The sequence below is a fragment of the Chionomys nivalis genome, chromosome 8 (assembly GCF_950005125.1).
Source record: "Chionomys nivalis chromosome 8, mChiNiv1.1, whole genome shotgun sequence".
NCBI classification, from domain to species: Eukaryota; Metazoa; Chordata; class Mammalia; order Rodentia; family Cricetidae; genus Chionomys; species Chionomys nivalis.
The window spans coordinates 91,287,089-91,308,485 of NC_080093.1; the positions used below are offsets into that span (position 1 = coordinate 91,287,089).

Below are 21,397 nucleotides of genomic sequence, written 5' to 3' on the forward strand. Positions count from 1 at the left end.
CGTGTACTGTGTACCTGGCCCTGTCCTAGGCTAAAGTGCATGAGCCCCATCCAGAAACCATGGAGCAGACCCTGTAGTGATCAGATTCAACAGTGTAAAGAACACTCTTAGTAAAGATTAGACATACAAGCGGGGATTGGTGGTACACTTGCGATCCTGGCACTTAGAAGGGTGAGCCTGAGCAGAATAGTGAGATCTCCATCTCGAAACAAAACAACACTCTCCACATACAAGATTCGACTTAAAATATCAATCTTAGTAACTATTCATCAACCAGGTCTCTGATTTAGGTGATTAGGAGACTTTATGAGGATAGTTGTTTCCTGTAGTCTTCTGGAATTAAAGGTTGCTGCCCTCAGTACTCTGCTTTGTAGGTGATCCTTGTTATATGCATCATTACATAACCCCAGACACATGCAGAGACCGGTCGCCTAATATGTAGGTTCCCAGCTTGAGGCTGAAACGGGTGACATTTCGCTTCCCGTCTCATCTCTCTTCCTGTGACCAAGTGTCCTTTCTGAGCTCTGTTTTGGCGGCACGTTTTGTTGTTTTTGTGCTTTCTGTTAGCTATTTTGTTGTTTAAAACAATCCCCAAGTAGAACCGTAGAGCTCTGCCTAGTGCAGTAGAAGGTTGCGATGTGCCTTTTAGAATAAATTACATGCATTAGATCAGCTTTGGTCAAACGGGAGTTAGAGTATCTAAGTATACCATGGCTGCATCTTTACTGTATTGTGTCTGTGAAGTCAATGTTAATGAATCAACGCTATATATTAAAGTGCCTTCAAGCACACATCAAACAAGGTTACATATTGATGGCTGCAGCTGCGCTGCTGCCCACAGGGATTCATGCAGAAGAAAGTCTGTCTCCTCGGATATCTGGGCCCACAGCCACAGTAAAGAGCTGTTTCCAAGGTTCAGCCTTGGCAGGGTCTTATTTGCCATTTAACAAAAAACAATTGTAACCAGAGCCTGCCAGGAACCTAAGTGGTGGGATCTGGCCTGGGGTTGGGTTTTGGTCCGCGTTCTAGTCCTCTGTGTGTGCCATCCAAGGTCTTTGGGCACCAGCAGTGCTTCCTAATCTCCATTTAGCTCTAACTTTTCTGACCAGCAAGAGGGGGCATCACTTACCCCAGCCTCTCCCCAGGTGACAGCCACAGATGCTGACAGTGGTCCATTTGGCGTCCTCTCCTATTCCCTGGGTGCTGGGCTTGGAGCTTCTGGATCTCCCCCATTCCACATTGATGCCCACAGTGGTGATGTATGTACCACCCGGACCCTGGATCGTGACCAGGGACCTTCAAGCTTTGACTTCACGGTGACAGCTATTGATGGGGTAAGTAAATGGACCTTGGCCAGAGATATTGGGGTAGAGTTCTCACCGAGGCTAGACAAGGCCTACTGACTGATGATTGCATGTTCCACCAGGGAGGCCTCAAGTCCATAGTGTATGTGAAGGTGTTTGTGGCTGACGAGAACGATAACCCACCTCGGTTCTACCCACGGGAGTATGCCGCCAGTCTGAGTGCTCAGAGTACACCAGGCACAGCTGTGCTGAGGGTGCATGCCCATGACCCTGATCAGGGACCCCATGGGCGACTGTCCTACCACATCCTGGCTGGCAATAGTCCCCCACTCTTTGCACTGGACACACATTCAGGTGAGGAGCCTCCCATCACCAACACCTGCTATCAGTCCCCTCTCCCCACCTGTCCAAATGATACAACACCTCCTCTTTCCAGGACCTTTCCCTGTTCTTTCCCTCACCTTCTTTTGCTTCTCTTCCTTCTCCAGGGCTGCTGACAGTAGCCTGGCCCTTGGCCAGACGGGCTAACTCTGTGGTGCAGCTGGAGATTGGGGCTCAGGATGGAGGTGGCTTGCAAGCAGAACCCACTGCCCGAGTCAACATCAGCATTGTGCCTGGAACCCCCACACCACCTATATTTGACCAACTACAATATGTTTTTTCGGTGCCAGAGGATGTGGCACCAGGCACCAGTGTGGGCATAGTCCAGGCACACAACCCAGCAGGTATCAGATATCCCAGTACAGTCTTTCAGTACCATCTCAGGGTGACCCTACAGCAGCGCACCACTGGAAGCTCTAACACAAAACAGTGTGGCACACAAATACCACCTTAATGCCGATTTCCTTGCCAACACCTGCCCCTTTCCTAATGCTCAATAAAGCACAAAGGTGGAAACTGTTCTTCTTGGGATCAAGAGGTGACCCCTATCTCTTTCCTGATGTTTCTCTCTTTCTCCCTAGGTCGCTTAGGGCCTGTGACCCTCACCCTTTCAGGTGGGGACCCCCAAGGGCTCTTCTCCTTAGATTCACCCTCAGGGCTATTAAAAACACTTCGCCCTCTGGACCGGGAGCTTCTGGGACCTGTCCTAGAGCTAGAAGTTCAAGCAGGCAGTGGAATCCCCCCAGCTTTTGCAATGGCTCGGGTCCGTGTGCTGCTGGATGACGTGAATGACAACTCTCCTGCCTTCCCTGCACCTGAAGACACCGTGTTACTGCCGCAAAGCACCGCTCCAGGGACTCCCATCTATACCCTGCGTGCCCTAGACCCTGACTCGGGAGCTAACAGTCGGGTCACCTTTAGTCTACTTGCTGGAGGTGATGGAGTGTTCACTGTGGACCCCATCACAGGTCACGTCCGGCTTATGAGACCTCTGGGGCCTCCAGGGGGACCAGCACATGAGTTGGAGGTGGAGGCCCGGGATGGAGGCTCCCCACCACGCACCAGCCACTTTCGGCTTCGTGTGGTGACACAGGACTTGGGAATCCATGGGCTGGCTCCACGGTTTGACAGCCCTACCTACCGTGTGGACTTGCCCTCAGGCACTACCACTGGAACTCAGATCTTGCAAGTACAAGCCCAGGCACCAGATGGGAGTCCTGTCACTTATCATCTTGCAGCAGATGGAGCCAGTAACCCCTTTGGCCTGGATCCACAGAGTGGGTGGCTATGGCTTCGGGCAACACTGGACCGGGAATCCCAGGAATTATACACATTGAAGGTGATGGCTGTATCTGGTTCCAAAGCTGAATTGGGGCAACAAACAGGCACAGCCACTGTGAGGGTCAGCATCCTCAACCAAAATGACCACAGTCCCCGTTTGTCTGAAGAGCCCACCTTCCTGGCTGTAGCAGAGAATCAACCTCCAGGGACCAGTGTAGGCCGAGTCTTTGCCACTGACAGAGATTCAGGACCTAATGGACGCTTGACCTACAGCCTCCAACAGCTATCAGAAGACAGTAAGGCCTTCCGCATCCACCCCCAGACCGGTAAGCACTGAGACCTCACAGCCTCATCTCCAGACTGGCAAATACCCAGACAAGATCCCCAGCCCAGATCTGGGCTGTAAGCATCAGGATTCAGCCTGGAGTTTGGCCCTGGTACTTGCCCACACTTCCCAGCCACGGCTTATCTGTAGTTCCCAGGCTCTGAATCCTTAAACATCCCACCACATTCTCCATCTTCACTTCCAGGAGAAGTAACTACCCTGCAGACGTTGGATCGAGAGCAGCAGAGCAGCTTCCAACTGCTGGTACATGTGCAGGATGCGGGGAGTCCGCCCCGCAGCGCCACAGGCACGGTGCATGTGGCAGTGCTCGACCTCAATGACAACAGTCCCGCCTTCCTGCAGGCTTCGGGGGCTGCTGGTGGGGGCCTCCCTATACAGGTGAGTCAAGAAGTATAAAGAGTCGGGGAGGGTCTCCCAATGGAGCTGAGTATAGGTAAGAGAGACTGCCTCCTAGAACAGGTGTAGGACATAAGGAAAACAGTTCCACCTATGAATGAATGCAAGCCGATTCTGGGTTATTTTAATCGTTGGAAGGAGACAATTGTAGGTGTCTTCCCACAGGTGCCAGACCGTGTGCCTCCAGGAACACTGGTAACTACTCTGCAGGCCAAAGATCCAGATGAGGGGGAGAACGGAACCATCCTGTACACCTTAACTGGTATGAGGGCAGAGAGGTGGGACCCTGGGAGTGATCAGGGCTCTCATGGCCTACCTTGCGTTGGTTGCTAAAACCTCAGTCCTTCCTCTTCTTGTCCCCAGGTCCTGGCTCCGAGCTCTTCTCTCTGCATCCTCACACGGGGGAACTGCACACTGCAGAATCCCTGATTAGAGCAGAGCGGCCCCATTATGTCTTAACTCTGAGTGCTCACGACCAAGGCAGCCCCCCTCGAAGTGCCAGCCTCCAACTGCTGGTGCAGGTAATGCTGCCTTTCCAAAAGCCCTCTTTCTGGCCCTCTGGGTCCCCTCCTGTAGACCCAGCTTCTTGAGATCCTTGGACTCTTTGTCAGTCCAGTCTGACTAACCTTCCCTACTTCCCAAGATCCTCCTGATTCAGTTTTCCCTCCCGCTCTGGTGCACAATAGGTGCTTCCCTCCACCCGCACGGTGGAGTCACCGGATTTCACAGAACCTGACCCGGCGGCAACGGTGCCTGTAGTCTTGACGGTGACAGCAGCTGAAGGACTTCGACCTGGATCCCTGTTGGGTTCGGTGGCTCTACAGGAACCAACCAATGTGGGCGCGCTCACCTACACTCTGGTGAGTGGCGCCGACCCCGAGGGTACCTTCGCCCTGGACTCGGTCTCAGGTCGCCTGTACCTGGCGCGTTCCTTGGATTTCGAGGCCGGGCCGGCCTGGCGCGCGCTCACGGTGCGCGCCGAGGGGCCGGGAGGCGCAGGCGCGCGGCTGTTGAGAGTGCAAGTGCGCGTGCAGGACGAGAACGAGCACGCTCCCACTTTCGCGCGAGACCCCCTGGCACTGGCGCTACCCGAGAACCCCGAGCCCGGCGCCACGCTGTACACTTTCCGTGCATCGGACGCGGATGGTCCAGGTCCCAACAGCGACGTGCGATACCGCCTGCTGCGGCAGGAACCCCCGGTGCCCGCCCTGCGCTTGGACGCGCGCACTGGAGCGCTCAGCGCTCCGCGCGGCCTGGATCGCGAGACCACACCCGCGCTGCTGCTGCTCGTGGAAGCCACCGACCGGCCAACCAATGCCAGCCGTCGCCGGGCAGCGCGCGTTTCGGCGCGCGTCTTTGTCACGGATGAAAACGACAATGCCCCGGTCTTTGCTTCCCCGTCACGGGTGCGCCTCCCGGAGGATCAGCCGCCCGGGCCCGCGGCGCTGCACGTGGTAGCTCGGGATCCAGACCTGGGGGAGGCTGCCCGCGTGTCCTATCGCCTTGCGGCTGGAGGAGATGGCCACTTCCGGCTACACGCTACCACTGGTGAGAGTTGGGCCCCGGATGGGAGGCATGGAGGGTGGTGAAGTACAAGGAATGCTAAAATTGGCTACCGACCACCTTACTGTGACCTAGGAGCGCTGTCCGTGGTGCGGCCTCTGGACCGTGAACAGAGAGCTGAGCACGTACTGACAGTAGTGGCCTTGGATCATGGTTCCCCTCCACGTTCATCCACTCAACTCCTGACTGTCAGTGTTGTTGACATCAACGACGAGGCGCCCGCTTTCCCTCAACAAGAATACAGCGTCCTTCTTCGTGAGAACAGTCCACCTGGCACGTCTCTGCTTACTCTGAAGGCAACTGACCCTGACCTTGGTAAGACCTGTGGGAATGAATTGTGGGAGGGACCGAGTTGGGAGTGAATTGATAAAGGGATGGAACAGGGAAATAAAAGATACACTTACCGTTTGCTCATCCTCCATGCTGCCTCTCCTTAGGGGCCAATGGGCAAGTGACTTATGGGGGTGTCTCTGGCGAGAGCTTCTCCCTGGACCCAAACACTGGAGTTCTCACGACCCTGAGGGCCCTGGATCGGGAGGAGCAGGAGGAGATCAACTTGACAGGTATACTGATTAACTTTGCAGTGCTTACTGTCACCAGCAAGCCTTTTCCGCCTCCTTTGGTCATACTGCTGCCACTTAACAGAGGAGAGTATTGACATTAGCAGAGAGGTTAGGTGACTTGCTCAAGCTAACGGGTTGGAAGTGGCTGTGCTGAGAGATGAGTTCAGGCTTTGATACCTAATTGCTGTTTCTGTCACACCACCACTGACGCTAGTTGCATATAAACAGCATGGGACACAGAAAGGAAAGGGGAGTTTTCTGACATATGTCATGTGTGCCCACATGTGTGCACAAGTGTGTGCTGTGAGATAGACATTTTCTGCTTTATATGTGGACCTGGTGAACATGTGTGTGTGTTTCTCCATAGCATGAGGTAGGGTAAACCTTGTGGATTTTGTTTCTCCACAGTATATGCCCGGGACAGAGGCTTGCCACCCCTGTTAACTCATGCCATAGTTCGAGTGACTGTGGAGGATGAGAATGACCATACTCCAACCTTTGGGAACACCCACCTCTCCCTGGAAGTGCCCGAAGGCCAGGACCCCCAAACCCTTACCACCCTACGCGCCTCTGATCCAGACAGGGGGCTCAATGGACAGCTACAGTACCGCATCCTGGGTGAGAGGCGTCCGGTGCCACAAGGCCAGCACCTACTTGCCCAGTTCTTGCTGCTTCTTGGCCCTTGTCAGTTTGTGCCAATGCTTCGGTGTCTTTTTCCCTTCTTGTGTCTTCTGTTTCTTTCCTGGAGCTCTGTGTATTCAAGTTACCTCTAGAGCATCTCCAGTTCTTTATCTTTCTCTACCCCTATTTTCTCTATCTATTTCTTTTCCTGTCATTCCACACAAAGTCAGTTGTTCTCAAACTGTTTCGGTCTCAGGGGCTCTTAAAACTTTGTTCTGGCCGGGCGGTGGTGGCGCACGCCTTTAATCCCAGCACTCGGGAGGCAGAGGCAGGCGGATCTCTGTGAGTTCGAGACCAGCCTGGTCTACAAGAGCTAGTTCCAGGACAGGCTCCAAAGCCACAGAGAAACCCTGTCTCGAAAAACCAAAAAAAAAAAAAAAAAAAAAAAAAAAAAAAAAATAGAAAAAAACTTTGTTCTGTGTGATAGGATCTTCAACTATGTTGCCCATGCTGGTCTTGTATTCATGACTGTCCAATTTCAGGCTCCAGAGCAGTTGGGATTATACTAGGAAGCCAGCTATACTGTTTAGTTTTCAGAGCCCCAAAGGGTTCATAGATAGCATGTAAAAAAACCAGTATTTGCTGTGTTTCATAATAAAACACAAAAGAATTAGATATCATAGAGGAATGAACAATTAAGGATATTGTTTGCTATTTCTGCATAGGCATAAGAAAATGTTAGGATTTCAAACATCGTTGAATAGTATTGAGGTTGCAGTAATCCCAAATGTAACTAAAGGTCACCAAGACAAATTGAATCTCTGAAAATACATCTTTTTTTTAAACCTAGAATATTCTGGAAAATACAGTACACAAATATATTTTTGAGATAATGAGAATGAAAAGACATAAAATGTTTTAGGAAAGTAATTTGATTTTATACATATATTGAAAGGGTCTCTGGGGACTCAGGAGTCCCAGGATCACACTCTATTCTTTATAGTGTTCTTCAATTTTTTTTGTGTGTGTGGTTTTTCAAGACAGGGTTTCTCTGTAGCTTTGGGAGCCTGTCCTGAAACTAGCTCTTGTAGACCAGGCTGGCCTCAAACTCACAGAGATCCTCCTGCCTCTGCCTCCCAAGTGCTGGGATTAAAGGCGTGCGCCACTACTGCCGGGCTATAGTGTTCTTCTTTGCCCTCAGTGTTTCTTTGCCTTTCTCCTAGCTCCCTTCTACTGCTTGTATTCCTGTTGTTACCTAGAAGTTGCCCCTACTCATGGGGCTAACATGTGCACGTTTGTGTGTGCATCTTCTCTGCAGATGGCGACCCTTCAGGAGCCTTTGCCCTAGATCTCACTTCTGGGGAGTTTGGCACCATGAGGCCACTAGACCGGGAGGTAGAACCTACATTCCAGCTGCAGATAGAGGCCAGGGATGGAGGCCAGCCAGCCCTCAGTGCCACCTTGCTCGTGACAGTGACAGTGCTGGATGCCAACGACCATGCCCCAGCCTTTCCTGTGCCTGCTTATTCTGTGGAGGTACCTGAGGATGCACCTGCAGGAACCCTACTGCTGCAGCTACAGGCTCACGACCCAGATGACGGAGATAATGGCCGTGTGATGTACTACCTGGGTGCAGGTACAGCAGGGGCCTTCCTGCTGGAGCCCACCTCTGGAGAGCTGCGTACAGCTACTGCCTTGGACAGAGAACACTGTGCCAGCTATGCCTTTTCTGTGACTGCAGTGGACGGTGCAGCTGCTGGGCCCCTGAGCACCACAGTACCAATCACCGTCACAGTGCGTGATGTCAATGATCACGCACCTGCTTTCCCCACCAGTCCTCTGCGCCTCCGCCTACCCCGCCCAGGTCCTAGCCTCAGTACACCAACCCTGGCTCTGGCCACACTTCGAGCTGAAGACCGTGATGCTGGTGCCAATGCCTCCATTCTATACCGGCTGGCAGGCACACCACCACCCGGCACCACTGTGGACTCTTACACTGGTGAAATCCGTGTGGCTCGCTCCCCTGTAGCTCTGGGACCTCGGGATCGTGTCCTCTTCATCGTGGCTACTGACCTTGGCCGACCAGCTCGCTCTGCCACTGGTGTGGTCATTGTTGGAATACAGGGAGAGTCTGAGCGTGGACCCCGCTTTCCCCGAGCTAGTAATGAGGCTGTACTCCGTGAAAATGCACCCCCAGGTGGGTCCCCAGTTATATGTCCCAGATTTGAACCCCTGAAAGGACTGGGGTTAGTGACTGACATGTAGTGACTACAGTCCAACGAATACCATGTTTCCTCTCTTGTTTTCCCTGCAGGAACTCCCGTCATCTCCCTGAAGGCTGTCCATTCAGGGGGCTCAAATGGGCCAATCACTTATAGCATTCTCAGTGGGAATGAGAAAGGAATATTCTCCATTCAGCCGAGCACTGGTAAGGAGCGGGAAGTCTTACAGGAGGAAGGCTCCTGGAGGAGTAGGCTCTTTGGGCCAGAAAAGGTTTTGGTGGGAGGAGGAGTTGCCCTCAGAGAGGGAGGCTCCAGAGCAAGGAAAGGCACTATGGCTGACACAGCCTATCTCCTGTAGGAGCCATCACAGTCCACTCAGGAGAGGGGCTTGACTTTGAGACAAGCCCACGGCTACGACTGGTGCTCCAAGCAGAGAGTGGAGGAGCCTTTGCTTTCTCGGTGCTGACCCTGACCCTTCAAGATGCCAATGACAACGCTCCCCGTTTCCTGCGGCCTCACTATGTGGCTTTTCTGCCAGAGTCCCGGCCCTTGGAGGGTCCCCTGCTGCAGGTGTGGGGTGTGATGGGAAGATAAGGGACAGGGCTGGTCAGACTTGTTTGTGGCCCAGCCAGTGTCAGCAATCTCTTACACTTACTAGGTGGAAGCAGATGACCTAGATCAAGGTTCTGGAGGACAGATCTCCTACAGCCTGGCTGCATCCCAGCCAGCACGGGGCTTATTCCATGTAGACCCAGCTACAGGCACTATCACGACCACGGCTATTCTGGACCGGGAAATCTGGGCTGAAACACGGTGAGACCTGGTACCTGTACGGATTGAGTCTGTGTGGATTCAAGCTGTCTTGCATTTCTCTGAATTTCTAGGCCACACCCCCTTGCCCTTCCCGGAGTTCATTCCTGTCTCTAGGCCTTGCTCCCTGACTATGCTCTGTATCTAGGCTGGTACTGATGGCCACAGACAGAGGAAGCCCAGCCCTGGTGGGCTCAGCTACTTTGACAGTGATGGTCATCGATACCAACGACAACCGCCCCACCATCCCCCAGCCCTGGGAGCTCCGAGTATCAGAAGGTGAGGGTCAAGGAAAACAAGAGGTGTCAAGGGCTCCCACGGTGAGAAGAACTCTACAGTCACCTTTTCCTCGTGTTTTGCAGATGCACTGTTGGGTTCAGAGATCGCACAGGTAACTGGGAATGATGTGGACTCTGGACCAGTCCTATGGTATGTGCTGAGCCCATCTGGGCCTCGGGATCCCTTCAGCATCGGCCGCTATGGAGGACGTGTCTCCCTCACGGGCCCCCTGGACTTTGAGCAATGTGACCACTACCACCTACAGCTGCTGGCACACGATGGACCTCATGAGGGCCGTGCCAACCTCACAGTGCTTGTGGAGGACGTCAATGACAACGTACCTACCTTCTCCCAGAGCCTCTACCAGGTACCAGCTCTTTCTGGATGTCCCCATACCTGGGCCTGGGCCTGTTCCTATTGGAACACCATAACAGAGGTAGAAGTGGCTGACTGGGCTGGGTGTCGGGGTTGGTGTGGGAGTGTGTGGGGAGTGTCTTGTTTAACACCAGCTTTTCAAGTCCTGTGGACTGCATCCAAGTTCTGCATTCTGTGGTTAAAAGGGAAAGGGTGGGCAGTTCTTATTCCGGTGCCAGGGAGTGTGGTTCTAATCTGGACACCAAGTACAGTTTATGGGGTCAGCCTCCAGCTCACAGGCTGAGGAAGAAAGCAGGGCATCTGAGAAGCTTGGCCTCGAATACTTTCTGTTACTCCTCAGGTGATGATGTTGGAGCACACCCCGCCAGGCAGTGCCATTCTCTCCGTCTCTGCCACTGACAGAGACTCTGGTGCCAATGGTCACATTTCCTATCATCTGGCTTCCCCTGCTGAGGGCTTCCATGTCGACCCCAACAATGGTATGTCTTCTCCAGAATCCGATCCCTTTATCATTGACCCTATTGGGTTTTTGGGCACTCAGTCCTAAAGTTTGCTACTTCGTCATATCTTGACTCTTGATTCTCTGACCCAGAGCGGACATCCCCTGCCCCCATCTTTAATAAAGGTCCCTCCTGACTGTATGTCTGGAAGCTGTCTCCTGAGCTTTGAATACCTGAAGACACTGCACACTGTCCCCAGCACATGGGCTGTTCCTAGGAGGCTGACTCCCAAAGCCATGCCTAGACTGTGGAGATGCCCTTGTTGACACAGTGATGTCACTGAATGCCTGTTTCTTTCCCTACCCTTCTTGTCCCAGGAACTCTGTTCACGACAGTAGGAGCAGTGGCTTTGGGCCAGGAGGGGCCAGGAATGGTGGACGTGGTGCTGGAAGCACGAGACCATGGGGCTCCAGGCCGGGCAGCACGGGCCACAGTGCACGTGCAGCTGCAGGACCAGAACGATCACGACCCCAGCTTCACGCTGCCACACTACCGTGTTGCCGTGTCTGAAGATTTGCCTCCTGGTTCTACCCTGCTCACCCTGGAGGCCACAGATGCTGACGGGAGCCGCACCCACGCCACCGTGGACTACAGCATCATCAGTGGGAATCGGGGCCGAGTCTTCCAGCTGGAACCCCGACTGGCTGAGGCGGGGGAGGGTGTTGGACCAGGTCCCCAGGCATTGGGCTGCCTAGTGTTGCTTGAGCCTCTAGACTTTGAAAGCCTGACCCAGTACAATCTGACTGTGGCTGCAGCTGATCGTGGACAGCCATCCCGCAGTTCCACTGTGCCAGTGACTGTCACTGTTCTGGATGTCAATGACAACCCACCTGTCTTTACCCGAGCATCCTACCGTGTGACAGTACCCGAGGACATGCCTGTTGGAGCTGAGTTATTGCATGTGGAGGCCTCCGATGCTGACCCTGGACCTCACGGCCTTGTGCGTTTCACCCTCAGCTCAGGTGACCCTCTGGGGCTCTTTGAGCTGGATGAGAGCTCAGGTGCTCTGCGACTGGCCCGCCCTCTGGACTGTGAAACCCAGGCTCGACACCAGCTCGTGGTGCAGGCAGCTGATCCTGCTGGGACACACTTTGCTTTGGTACCCGTAACAGTTGAGGTCCAGGATGTGAATGACCATGGTCCAGCCTTCCCATTGAACTTGCTCAGTACTAGCCTTGCTGAGAACCAGCCTCCGGGCACCCTTGTGACCACACTACATGCAATCGATGGAGATGCTGGGACTTTCGGTAGACTTCAGTACAGCCTATTACAGGCAGTGTCAGGGCCTGAGGGTCGTGAGGCATTTTCACTGAACAGCTCAACAGGGGAACTGCGGGCACGGGTGCCCTTTGACTACGAGCACACAGGAAGCTTCCGTCTGCTAGTGGGTGCTGTTGATGCTGGGAATCTCTCAGCCTCTGTCACTGTGTCAGTGCTGGTTACTGGAGAAGATGAATATGACCCTGTATTCCTGGCTCCAGCTTTCCACTTCCAAGTGCCAGAAGGTGCCCAGCGTGGCCATAGCCTGGGCCATGTGCAGGCCACAGATGAGGATGGGGGTGCTGATGGCCTGGTGCTCTATTCGCTGGCTACCTCTTCCCCTTATTTTGGTATTAACCAGACAACAGGTGCTTTGTACCTGCGAGTGGACAGTCGGGCACCAGGAAGTGGAACAACCACCTCTGGGGGTGGGGGCCGAACCCGACGTGAAGCACCTCGGGAATTAAGGCTGGAGGTAGTAGCAAGAGGGCCTCTGCCTGGATCCCGGAGTGCCACAGTACCTGTGACTGTGGATATTACCCACACTGCTCTGGGCCTGGCACCTGACCTCAACTTGCTGTTGGTAGGTGCTGTGGCAGCCTCTCTGGGAGTTGTGGTGGTGCTTGCTCTGGCAGCTCTGGTTCTCGGACTTGTTCGAGCACGGAACCGCAAGGCTGAGGCAGCCCCTGGCCCAATGTCACAAGCAGCACCCATAGCCAGTAGCTCTTTGCAGAAGCTGGGCCGGGAACCCCCGAGTCCACCACCCTCTGAACATCTGTATCATCAGACTCTCCCTAGCTATGGTGGGCCAGGAGCTGGAGGACCCTACCCTCGTGGTGGATCCCTGGACCCTTCACATTCGAGTGGCCGAGGCTCAGCAGAGGCTGCAGAGGATGACGAGATCCGCATGATTAATGAGTTTCCCCGTGTGGCCAGCGTTGCCTCCTCCCTGGCTGCCCGAGGCCCTGACTCAGGCATCCAGCAGGATGCAGATGGACTAAGTGACACGTCCTGTGAGCCTCCTGCTCCTGACACCTGGTACAAGGGCCGAAAGGCAGGGCTGCTGCTGCCAGGTGCGGGAGCCACTCTGTACCGAGAGGAGGGGCCTCCAGCCACGGCCACGGCCTTCCTAGGGGGCTGTGGCCTGAGCCCTGCACCCACTGGGGACTATGGCTTCCCAGCAGATGGAAAGCCATGTGTAGCTGGTGCACTGACAGCCATCGTGGCTGGTGAGGAAGAGCTCCGCGGCAGCTATAACTGGGACTACCTGTTGAGCTGGTGCCCTCAGTTCCAGCCTCTGGCCAGTGTCTTCACAGAGATAGCTCGGCTCAAGGATGAAGGTCGGCCATGTCCTCCCGCTCCCCGTATTGACCCGCCACCCCTCATCACTGCTGTGGCCCACCCAGGAGCCAAGTCTGTTCCCCCGAAACCTGCAAACACAGCTGCAGCCCGGGCCATCTTCCCACCAGCCTCTCACCGCTCCCCCATCAGCCATGAAAGCTCCCTGTCCTCAGCCGCCATGTCTCCCAGCTTCTCACCCTCACTGTCTCCTTTGGCTGCTCGCTCCCCTGTTGTCTCGCCATTCGGGGTAGCCCAGGGCCCCTCGGCTTCAGCACTCAGCACAGAGTCTGGCCTGGAGCCGCCTGATGACACAGAGCTGCGCATCTAGCAGTGGCCCTAACAGGGCCCCGACCTGGGATACGTACAGTGTCCCCAAAGCAGGCCCCATTCTCAGCCTGCCCTGGGCAGCCTCGGACCATGACTGGCCATGGGGAGGCCACCACCGGTCCCCAGCTCTCCACCCCAAACTCTTACAGTTGGGACAGGTCCCACATTTCACCCCAGTCTCCTCAGCGTTAGGACCACAGAGGGTCTGCTTGTCATTCACCTGTGACCAGATCCAGCGTGGGGAGACATAAGAACGAGGCAACAGCCTTGGGTTCTCTTCAGCCAAGACTTCCTGTCCTGCATCAGCACCCTGCAGGGGAGCTGAGACTTTATTTATTGGGGGGTAGGGGGATGGGGAAGGTCCGTCCAACTGTTAGGGCCCGGCTTCTTTGGGTTCCTCTGACACCCCTGCCCCTGCCCAGAACAAGTGCCAATTCTCACTCTGGAGCCTTAATAAACTGCAGTTTGTATCCAGCCTCCGGCTCTGTTCTGTCCGGGTAACCAGAAGTCGCCTGGAACAGTACTGTGGATACCTGGCAGAGGTAGAGGGGTGGAAGACACGAGGACGTCTGGAGTAGGGCAGGCACAGCAAGCTCAGGAGCCTAGTTCTGGTCTCTCCAACGTTTTCGCTCTAACATGGACAGGAACGCAGATGTAGTGATCTCCAGGAGAGACTGCATAGAGAGAAGTGTAAGGTTCTAAGCCTGGGGAATCTAGAAAAAAATGGGGGTGGTTACAAGAGCAGGTAAGTGAAGAGATCCTCAGCCCTGCCCATGTATACACACCCTGGAACCATGAAACACCCACATTAATAAGAGCTCACATTTGCTGAGCCCGCCAGGTCCATCTCAGCCACGGTTTGCTTGCTTTATCTCAGTGTATGTTTCACTCCCAAGTATGAGGTAGATTGCTTTTATGCAACAGTCACTGAATTTTAAATGAAGAAACCTATGCTCTAAGAGCTTAGCTTGCTAAGATTGTACAGCCAGGAGTAGCCCACACCTCTGGACCTTCAAAGTCCAGTCCTTTGTGACTCCTGGAGTGACAGACTTGAGCATCAGGTGAGGAGCCCTGGGCTTAGATGCTTTAAAGGAGGTATTCCCTGTAGCAGCCGCAGTGTTCAAAACAGCTCATTTGGGAGGGAGGAGTCAGCAACGTCACTAGTTACTAGGCAGGGAGATGGAGGAGGTGACAGACGGTGCTCATGTGACTGGTCACATGACTCCAGAGCAGCCGAAAGCCAAAATGGGACGCCAAGCCTGGTGAGAAATTGGTGGGGAGGGCAGCTCAAGGGGATTCCATCCGAGGGGTTACATGTAGAGGGGATACAGTGGTGATCAGCTCCTGATGGAACCCACCTGCCCTCCCTGCAGCCTCCTAGGTCTCCTTGCTCTCATCATCACTGGCAAATGCACTTACAGCCCTGAGCCGGACCAGCACTGGATGTGAGTGGATTTAGTGCCGCCTGTACTTTATCCTTCTCTGCAGCCACTGGCTCGGTCCAGTTCTCCTCGCCCTCACAGCTGCTCCTAGTGCCCACTCTCTAGGCTTCCCCACTAACCCTTAGGCTAAATCTCCTGTCTTAACCTCCTCTGAAGCTTTTCTGCATCTGGGATCTCACCCAAAGTCTCGGTTCTTAATCCCAAACCCTCCGTGATCTGGATTTCCCATCTACGGCCTAACCAAGTCGTATCCCTGACCCTGCAGGCTGCCCCCAGGCTGGGTGTCCCTGGGCCGTGTGGACCCTGAAGAAGAACTGAGTCTCACTTTTGCCCTGAAACAGCAGAACCTGGAAAGACTCTCAGAGCTGGTGCAGGCTGTGTCGGATCCCAGCTCTCCTCAATACGGTGCCTATCAGAAGTGGGGGCAGGAAGTGGGAGGCACGAACAGGCAGGCACAGGCTGGTGCAGGTCATGTAGGGTCATGTTTCTCGTATGACAGACAAATGGCAGTAACTGCCACATTCATGTACATACACACCCCTACTCTTCCACTGAATTCTTCAGTCTTAAAGCTAAGAACAAATCTAGGCATGAGGTAGTAATCCTAGATGCTCAGGCTAAAACAGGAAGGTTTTGAATCCAAGGCCCTCTTGGGCAGTGTAACAAGACTGTCAAGATTTTTTTTCAGTGTTTTTTAGGGGGGCGGGCTTAAGAAGCTCGTTGGTGGGGTACTCACTTAGCATGTAAAACCCTAGGTTCAACGTCCAGTAAGATGAGGGTAGGGGTGGGGTAGATGTGTTTAAGAGCACATGTTTTATCATCAGTTCTAGATGTAAAATTTTGACTTCTACTTACCAGCTACCAACTAGAGAAATAGCACTTAGTATGTATAATAGATTATCACAAAACAGTCCTCCCCCAAACATCATATCTGTTCCTCTGTCCTCTGTTCTAATACCGAAGTTGCCTTTGGATTAATCCACCCTGGCCATCCCTCTTGCCACCAGCTCAGTTGTTTATTCTCTCTCCTGAACTACTGCCCAGCACCCTAACTGGTTTGCAGTTTCCTCTCCTCCACCCCATTCCCCAGAGCACTCCCCACACTATTCTAGAACATTCTCTCTGATGGTCAGGCTGGATTGGATCCTTCTCCTGCTTAAAGTCCTGCGTGGTGAGGCAAGGGTGTGTGTGTGTGTGTGTGTGTGTAGAATGGAGGTGGGGGAGGGGGCATCCTCAGATCACCCAAGAAGTTCCTTGCATGCAGGAAAGAATGACTCATCATTATGTTGTTTAAAATCAACAAGTATGAAGATCTAAGCTAAATTAAATGGCTCTGTATAATTGGCTCCAAAAGTTTGGAAAATTTTTCTGAAGATAAGCTTAAACTGGGACATTTAAAGTTTATTAACTTATTCCTTGCGTGTTTTGTGACTGCAGCAATGCATGCTGTGCGTGTTTCCTGGCCATGACATTCCAAGTCTCTCCAGCCTTTTCTCCCCTTAGACTCCCAGTGTGCCTAGCACCAACACAATCCTCCTTGAGAAGTCTTGATGTCTACTGATTGAGGTCCAAACGGGCAACCCAGGAGAGTCGCTAATCAAGACAAGATCCTCTTCTGAATCCCTGCAGGAAAGTACCTAACCCTAGAGGATGTAGCTGAGCTGGTCCGGCCATCACCACTGACCCTGCGCACTGTCCGAAAGTGGCTCTTGGCAGCTGGAGCCCGGAATTGCCATTCAGTGACCACACAGGACTTTCTGACTTGCTGGCTGAGTGTCTGGTGAGAAGTAATGATTGCCCCATGGAGTCAATTGTCCTACCAAGGAGACAAAATACTCCCAAAGAAGGAAGTTGAGAGCTTGCTGCGAGCCTGTGGGTAATAGCTAATGCATGAGGAGATGATGACTGGCTGGTAAGAGGGGCCCAGGCCACTTCTCCCCTCCATGCTTCCTGTTTTCTGACTTCCAGGCAGGCTGAGCTGCTGCTCCCTGGGGCTGAGTTTCATCGCTATGTGGGGGGACCTGCGGAGACCCAAGTTGTAAGGTCCCCACATCCCTACCAGCTCCCCCAGGCCTTGGCTCCTCATGTGGACTTTGGTAAACCCAATGGGGTTGGTGGAGGTTGGGGAAGGCAGATCTAGAAGTGTAGATGCCACAAGAGGCATAGGGTGTTGCCAGAAGTAGTAGTGTCTGTAGGCCCTCCGTAAGTCTGACTCCTTTCCACAGTGGGGGGACTGCACCGTTTTCCCCCTACATCATCGCTGAGACAACGCCCAAAGCCACAGGGGGTAGAAACTGTTGGTCTGCACCTGGGAGTGACTCCCTCTGTGCTCCGTCAGCGATACAACCTGACAGCACAAGATGTGGGCTCTGGCACCACCAACAACAGCCAAGCCTGTGCCCAGGTGAGCATGCGAAGCCCTGGCATCCTCACAACCTCCTCAAGATACCTTTAGTGCCTTACTACCCTGGACCTCACTCTCTGATTCATGATCTCTGATTTGACTGTTTCCACAGTTTCTGGAACAGTATTTCCATGACTCAGATCTGACTGAGTTCATGCGCCTGTTCGGTAGCGATTTTGCACACCAGGCATCAGTAGCCAGAGTGGTTGGAAAACAGGGGCGAGGCCGAGCTGGAATCGAGGCCAGTCTAGATGTGGAATACCTGATGAGTGCTGGTGCCAACATCTCCACTTGGGTCTACAGTAGCCCTGGTATTGCTAAAAGAATTAGTTGGGGTAGGGGGAGTGGTTTGGAGTAGGCTGTTGATCTCTGCTTTGTTTTATCAAGGGGGTGCCATGGACTGAAGGGAGAGTCTAGCACCTCTTCAATGACCACTCATATCCCTTCCTTTAAAACAATCCAGGCCGGCATGAAGCACAGGAGCCCTTCTTGCAGTGGCTCCTGCTTCTCAGCAATCAGTCAACCTTGCCACATGTACATACTGTGAGTTATGGAGATGATGAAGACTCCCTCAGCAGCGTCTACATCCAAAGAGTCAACACTGAGTTCATGAAGGCTGCTGCTCGGGGTCTCACCCTACTTTTTGCCTCAGGTAACCTTCTACCCTAAACTCAGACTTCCCACCTAGCCAACCTGGACATGTTGTCCCAACTGACACTTCAGCCTGGTTTCGGCCTCATATTAGGAACTCAGAGCCTTAACAGGGACTGACACGACCTGTAAACTCTGACCTGCAGTAAGAGGTGGCACCTACATTTCTTCTCTGGCATATGAGCCTACACCCTAAGCTCTCACTAACTAATATGAATATTTGATGTCTCTTCTAGGTGACACTGGAGCTGGATGTTGGTCTGTCTCCGGAAGACACAAGTTCCGTCCTAGCTTCCCTGCTTCTAGGTAAGCACCCCGCAAATCTTGCACTTGTTACTTTGGTCCCCACCAGGAGCTGCTATGACTCAACCTTCAGTTTTACCTGTCTTGATTGCTGTTCTCCCCTCTTTTCTTCCTATATGTCCCAGGCTACTAGACTCCTGAGCAGAAAATGGCCAACAAAACTTCTCTTTCTTAGTCTCTAGGCATTTTAGTTACAGGAATTTGTTTTGTTTCTCACGTAAAAACTATGTAAGTCAACTCAAGTCATGTCTTGAGAGCTTTCAAGCTCTCAGTAAACCCTGTATGCAGGTTTGCACAGTCTTACTCCCTTTTCCAGTAAGACCCAGACCACACCCACCTACCTCCACACATCTTGGGAGTCATGCACTGTCTGAATACTGTCTTCTCCTTAGCCCCTATGTCACTACAGTAGGCGGCACCTCGTTCAGGAATCCATTCCTCATCACAAATGAAGTAGTTGACTATATCAGTGGTGGAGGCTTCAGCAATGTTTTCCCACAGCCTTCATACCAGGTTTGTGCATGTTCATGTGGATATGTGGAGGATGGGCTCCGTAGGCTACTGGCCAATACTCACACTCAGAAATGTCCTTCAGGAGGAAGCGGTGGCCCGGTTCTTGAAGTCCAGCTCCCATCTACCACCGTCTAGTTACTTCAATGCTAGTGGCCGTGCCTACCCAGATGTTGCTGCACTTTCTGACGGCTACTGGGTAGTCAGCAACAAGGTCCCCATTCCATGGGTATCTGGAACCTCGGTGAGAATCAGCTCAGCTCTAAACCCTCTCCCTACGAAATCTTGCACCTAGAACCCCTGACTCCTTAGAGACTTCTGATGTTTGCAAGCATGGTTCCTCAAAAATCTTGTAACTCTGAAACCTTGACCTATTCTTGCATCTCCATTTTGCAGGCCTCTACTCCAGTGTTTGGGGGAATTTTATCCTTGATAAATGAGCACAGAATCCTCAATGGTCGCCCCCCTCTTGGCTTCCTCAATCCCCGGCTCTATCAGCAGCATGGAGCAGGACTCTTTGATGTAAGTGCTGGGGCAAGGGGATGGATGCTGTCATAGGATATGGAAAGGGCTAACATGAACGTGGGGGACTTCTGCTATATGGGATCGCCTCTGTGATGTGAATATAAATGAGATATAGTCTAGGAGGACAGGTACCAGCAGACCCAGATCTGATGCCCACCACCTCCTCCCAGGTAACCCATGGCTGCCATGAGTCCTGTCTGAATGAAGAAGTGGAAGGTCAAGGTTTCTGCTCTGGTCCTGGCTGGGATCCAGTGACAGGTTGGGGAACACCCAACTTCCCAGCCCTACTGAAGACTCTACTCAACCCTTGACCCTCTCCTGCTGGGAAAGCACAATTGTCCCCTGTGCTACAGGAGAAGGCTTAGTCCCTTATTCTGCCTCAATGGAAGCCCTGCTAAACTCTTAACACTTGCCTCCTGCAAACATCTTTTCCCTAACCCTCAAATGCTGTGAGCAGGATTGATTCCCAACCCTGTTGTGCTCCATCAAACTCAGGTCTCCTAACGCAACAAGATGCTAACCATCATATTTCGTCTCACCCTTTCCCCATCTCTTCCTCTTTCCAACTTGAGATGTGAAAGGAGGATGAGGCGGTTACCTCCCATTCCTGATATCGTCAGGTCCGTCTGGGTTTACCGCCTCTGCACTGACTGGATGCTCCATTTCTCTTCATGTTTCCTTCTCCATTCACTCTGATGAGAACTTTGCGCTGTTTAGTCTTTCTTCCCCTGGCACCGAGGTGAAATGGTCTCCCTGACATTTCATCCTACACTTCTCAGTCTTTGTTTTGTGTTTTTGCTTTTAAGAACAAGTTGCATAGTCTAAAGAAAGTTAAAAATTTGTAAGTTCAAAGTGTTTTAAATAGGTTCTCATTGGCAAAATTTCTCAACAAAATAAATAGGTCATTACAAATGACTGTCACGTTTAAATTTTGCTTCAACTTTTTTTGTCATTTTTTTAAAATTTACATTTTATTTCCCCCTTCTTGGCTACAGTAAAGCAACATTTGGTTTTATTTCAGCTGTTAGATATTCGCAAACATCTAGCTTCTGTGAACCTGAGTTTTTGCTCTTTCCATGAGATTCCTTTTTCCTTAGCTTCCAGCACATAGCCACTCTAAGCATACCAGTTTGCCTCCTTTTAGGCTAACTCCGAGAATTCAGGTGTTCTTCATTGCTCCAGCGTCATTCATCACCCCTCAAAACAAATGACTGACATCTATACCCATAGTGATTGATACCTCAAATGTAAGATACCTCAATATTTCATCTTCCTCCTAGCCAAACCTCAACTATTTCATTTCTTGGTATATGATACAATGAAGCACGATTAATAAAAACTCAGGGAGAGAAATTGGAGTTCAATCTGAAGATCCAAAAAGCAAAGCAGCTAGTTCCTTGCTCCTACCTAATCCTCAGTCCAAAATGACGACCCTACCTCCAGGAATCTCAGAATGAGCCTGTGTGTGAGAGCTTCTCCTCCAGCTTATAATCTTCTCTAGTTCTTGAATTAAAGGTGTGCACCACTGGGATTAAAGTCATGCACCACCCAGTTTCTATGGCAATCAGTGTGGCTACTGGGATTAAAGGTGCAGGTCATTGTGGCTACTGGGATTAAAGGTGTATGTCATTACTGGCTGGTCTGTAAGGCTGGCCAGTGTGACTGTTTTACTTTCCTGATCCCCAGGTGAGCTTTATTTATTAAAATGCAAGTGAAATGCCACTATAGTACAATGCCTCTTTCAAAACCTATAGCCCTTAACTCATTTTTTTCACCTCCTTATTAACTTTAACCAACAAGTTCTACTAACTTTCCCTTTCAAATACGTCTTTATCAGCTGGTATGGTGGTGCTCACCTTTAATTCCAGCACTCAGGAGGCAGAGGAAGGTAAGTCGCTGTGAATTTGCGGCCATTCTGGTCTACATAGAGAGATTGAGGCAAGCCAGGGCTACATAATGAGACCCTGCCTCAAAAATGCGCGCGCACACGCAC

General features: G+C 52.3%; 2 protein-coding genes across 2 annotated transcripts in view; both read left to right on the forward strand.

Annotated features, from left to right (window-relative positions):
* The window catches only part of Dchs1 (dachsous cadherin-related 1), a 33,115-nt gene extending 19,071 nt beyond the window's left edge, over nt 1-14,044 (forward strand). The window contains exons 4-22 of the mRNA XM_057777429.1: nt 1,146-1,334; nt 1,427-1,658; nt 1,793-2,029; nt 2,267-3,292; nt 3,497-3,690; nt 3,874-3,970; nt 4,072-4,229; nt 4,395-5,256; nt 5,347-5,586; nt 5,709-5,834; nt 6,243-6,452; nt 7,774-8,652; nt 8,770-8,883; nt 9,036-9,247; nt 9,336-9,490; nt 9,636-9,766; nt 9,850-10,133; nt 10,482-10,620; nt 10,959-14,044. Coding sequence (XP_057633412.1) covers nt 1,146-1,334; nt 1,427-1,658; nt 1,793-2,029; nt 2,267-3,292; nt 3,497-3,690; nt 3,874-3,970; nt 4,072-4,229; nt 4,395-5,256; nt 5,347-5,586; nt 5,709-5,834; nt 6,243-6,452; nt 7,774-8,652; nt 8,770-8,883; nt 9,036-9,247; nt 9,336-9,490; nt 9,636-9,766; nt 9,850-10,133; nt 10,482-10,620; nt 10,959-13,570 — 8,097 coding nt within the window. The 3' untranslated portion in view covers nt 13,571-14,044. The remainder of the gene's footprint in view (nt 1-1,145; nt 1,335-1,426; nt 1,659-1,792; nt 2,030-2,266; nt 3,293-3,496; nt 3,691-3,873; nt 3,971-4,071; nt 4,230-4,394; nt 5,257-5,346; nt 5,587-5,708; nt 5,835-6,242; nt 6,453-7,773; nt 8,653-8,769; nt 8,884-9,035; nt 9,248-9,335; nt 9,491-9,635; nt 9,767-9,849; nt 10,134-10,481; nt 10,621-10,958) is intronic.
* A 748-nt stretch (nt 14,045-14,792) lies between these two features.
* Tpp1 (tripeptidyl peptidase 1) lies at nt 14,793-20,333 on the forward strand. Its single transcript, XM_057777430.1, has 13 exons — nt 14,793-14,831; nt 14,943-15,014; nt 15,277-15,416; nt 16,641-16,791; nt 16,980-17,107; nt 17,237-17,415; nt 17,528-17,726; nt 17,879-18,067; nt 18,303-18,372; nt 18,762-18,882; nt 18,965-19,123; nt 19,276-19,401; nt 19,575-20,333. Exons 1-13 carry the CDS (start codon nt 14,815-14,817, stop codon nt 19,713-19,715), a joined length of 1,692 nt encoding a protein of 563 aa, XP_057633413.1. The 5' UTR covers nt 14,793-14,814; the 3' UTR covers nt 19,716-20,333.
* Nucleotides 20,334-21,397: the final 1,064 nt, after the last annotated feature.

Bases quoted from the DNA above. Each gene is read 5' to 3' on its own strand.
- Tpp1 (XM_057777430.1), top strand. The intron at 16,792-16,979 runs GTGAGAAGTAAT...TCTGACTTCCAG, and splicing joins ACTTGCTGGCTGAGTGTCTG to GCAGGCTGAGCTGCTGCTCC. The intron at 17,416-17,527 runs GTGAGCATGCGA...CTGTTTCCACAG, and splicing joins ACAGCCAAGCCTGTGCCCAG to TTTCTGGAACAGTATTTCCA.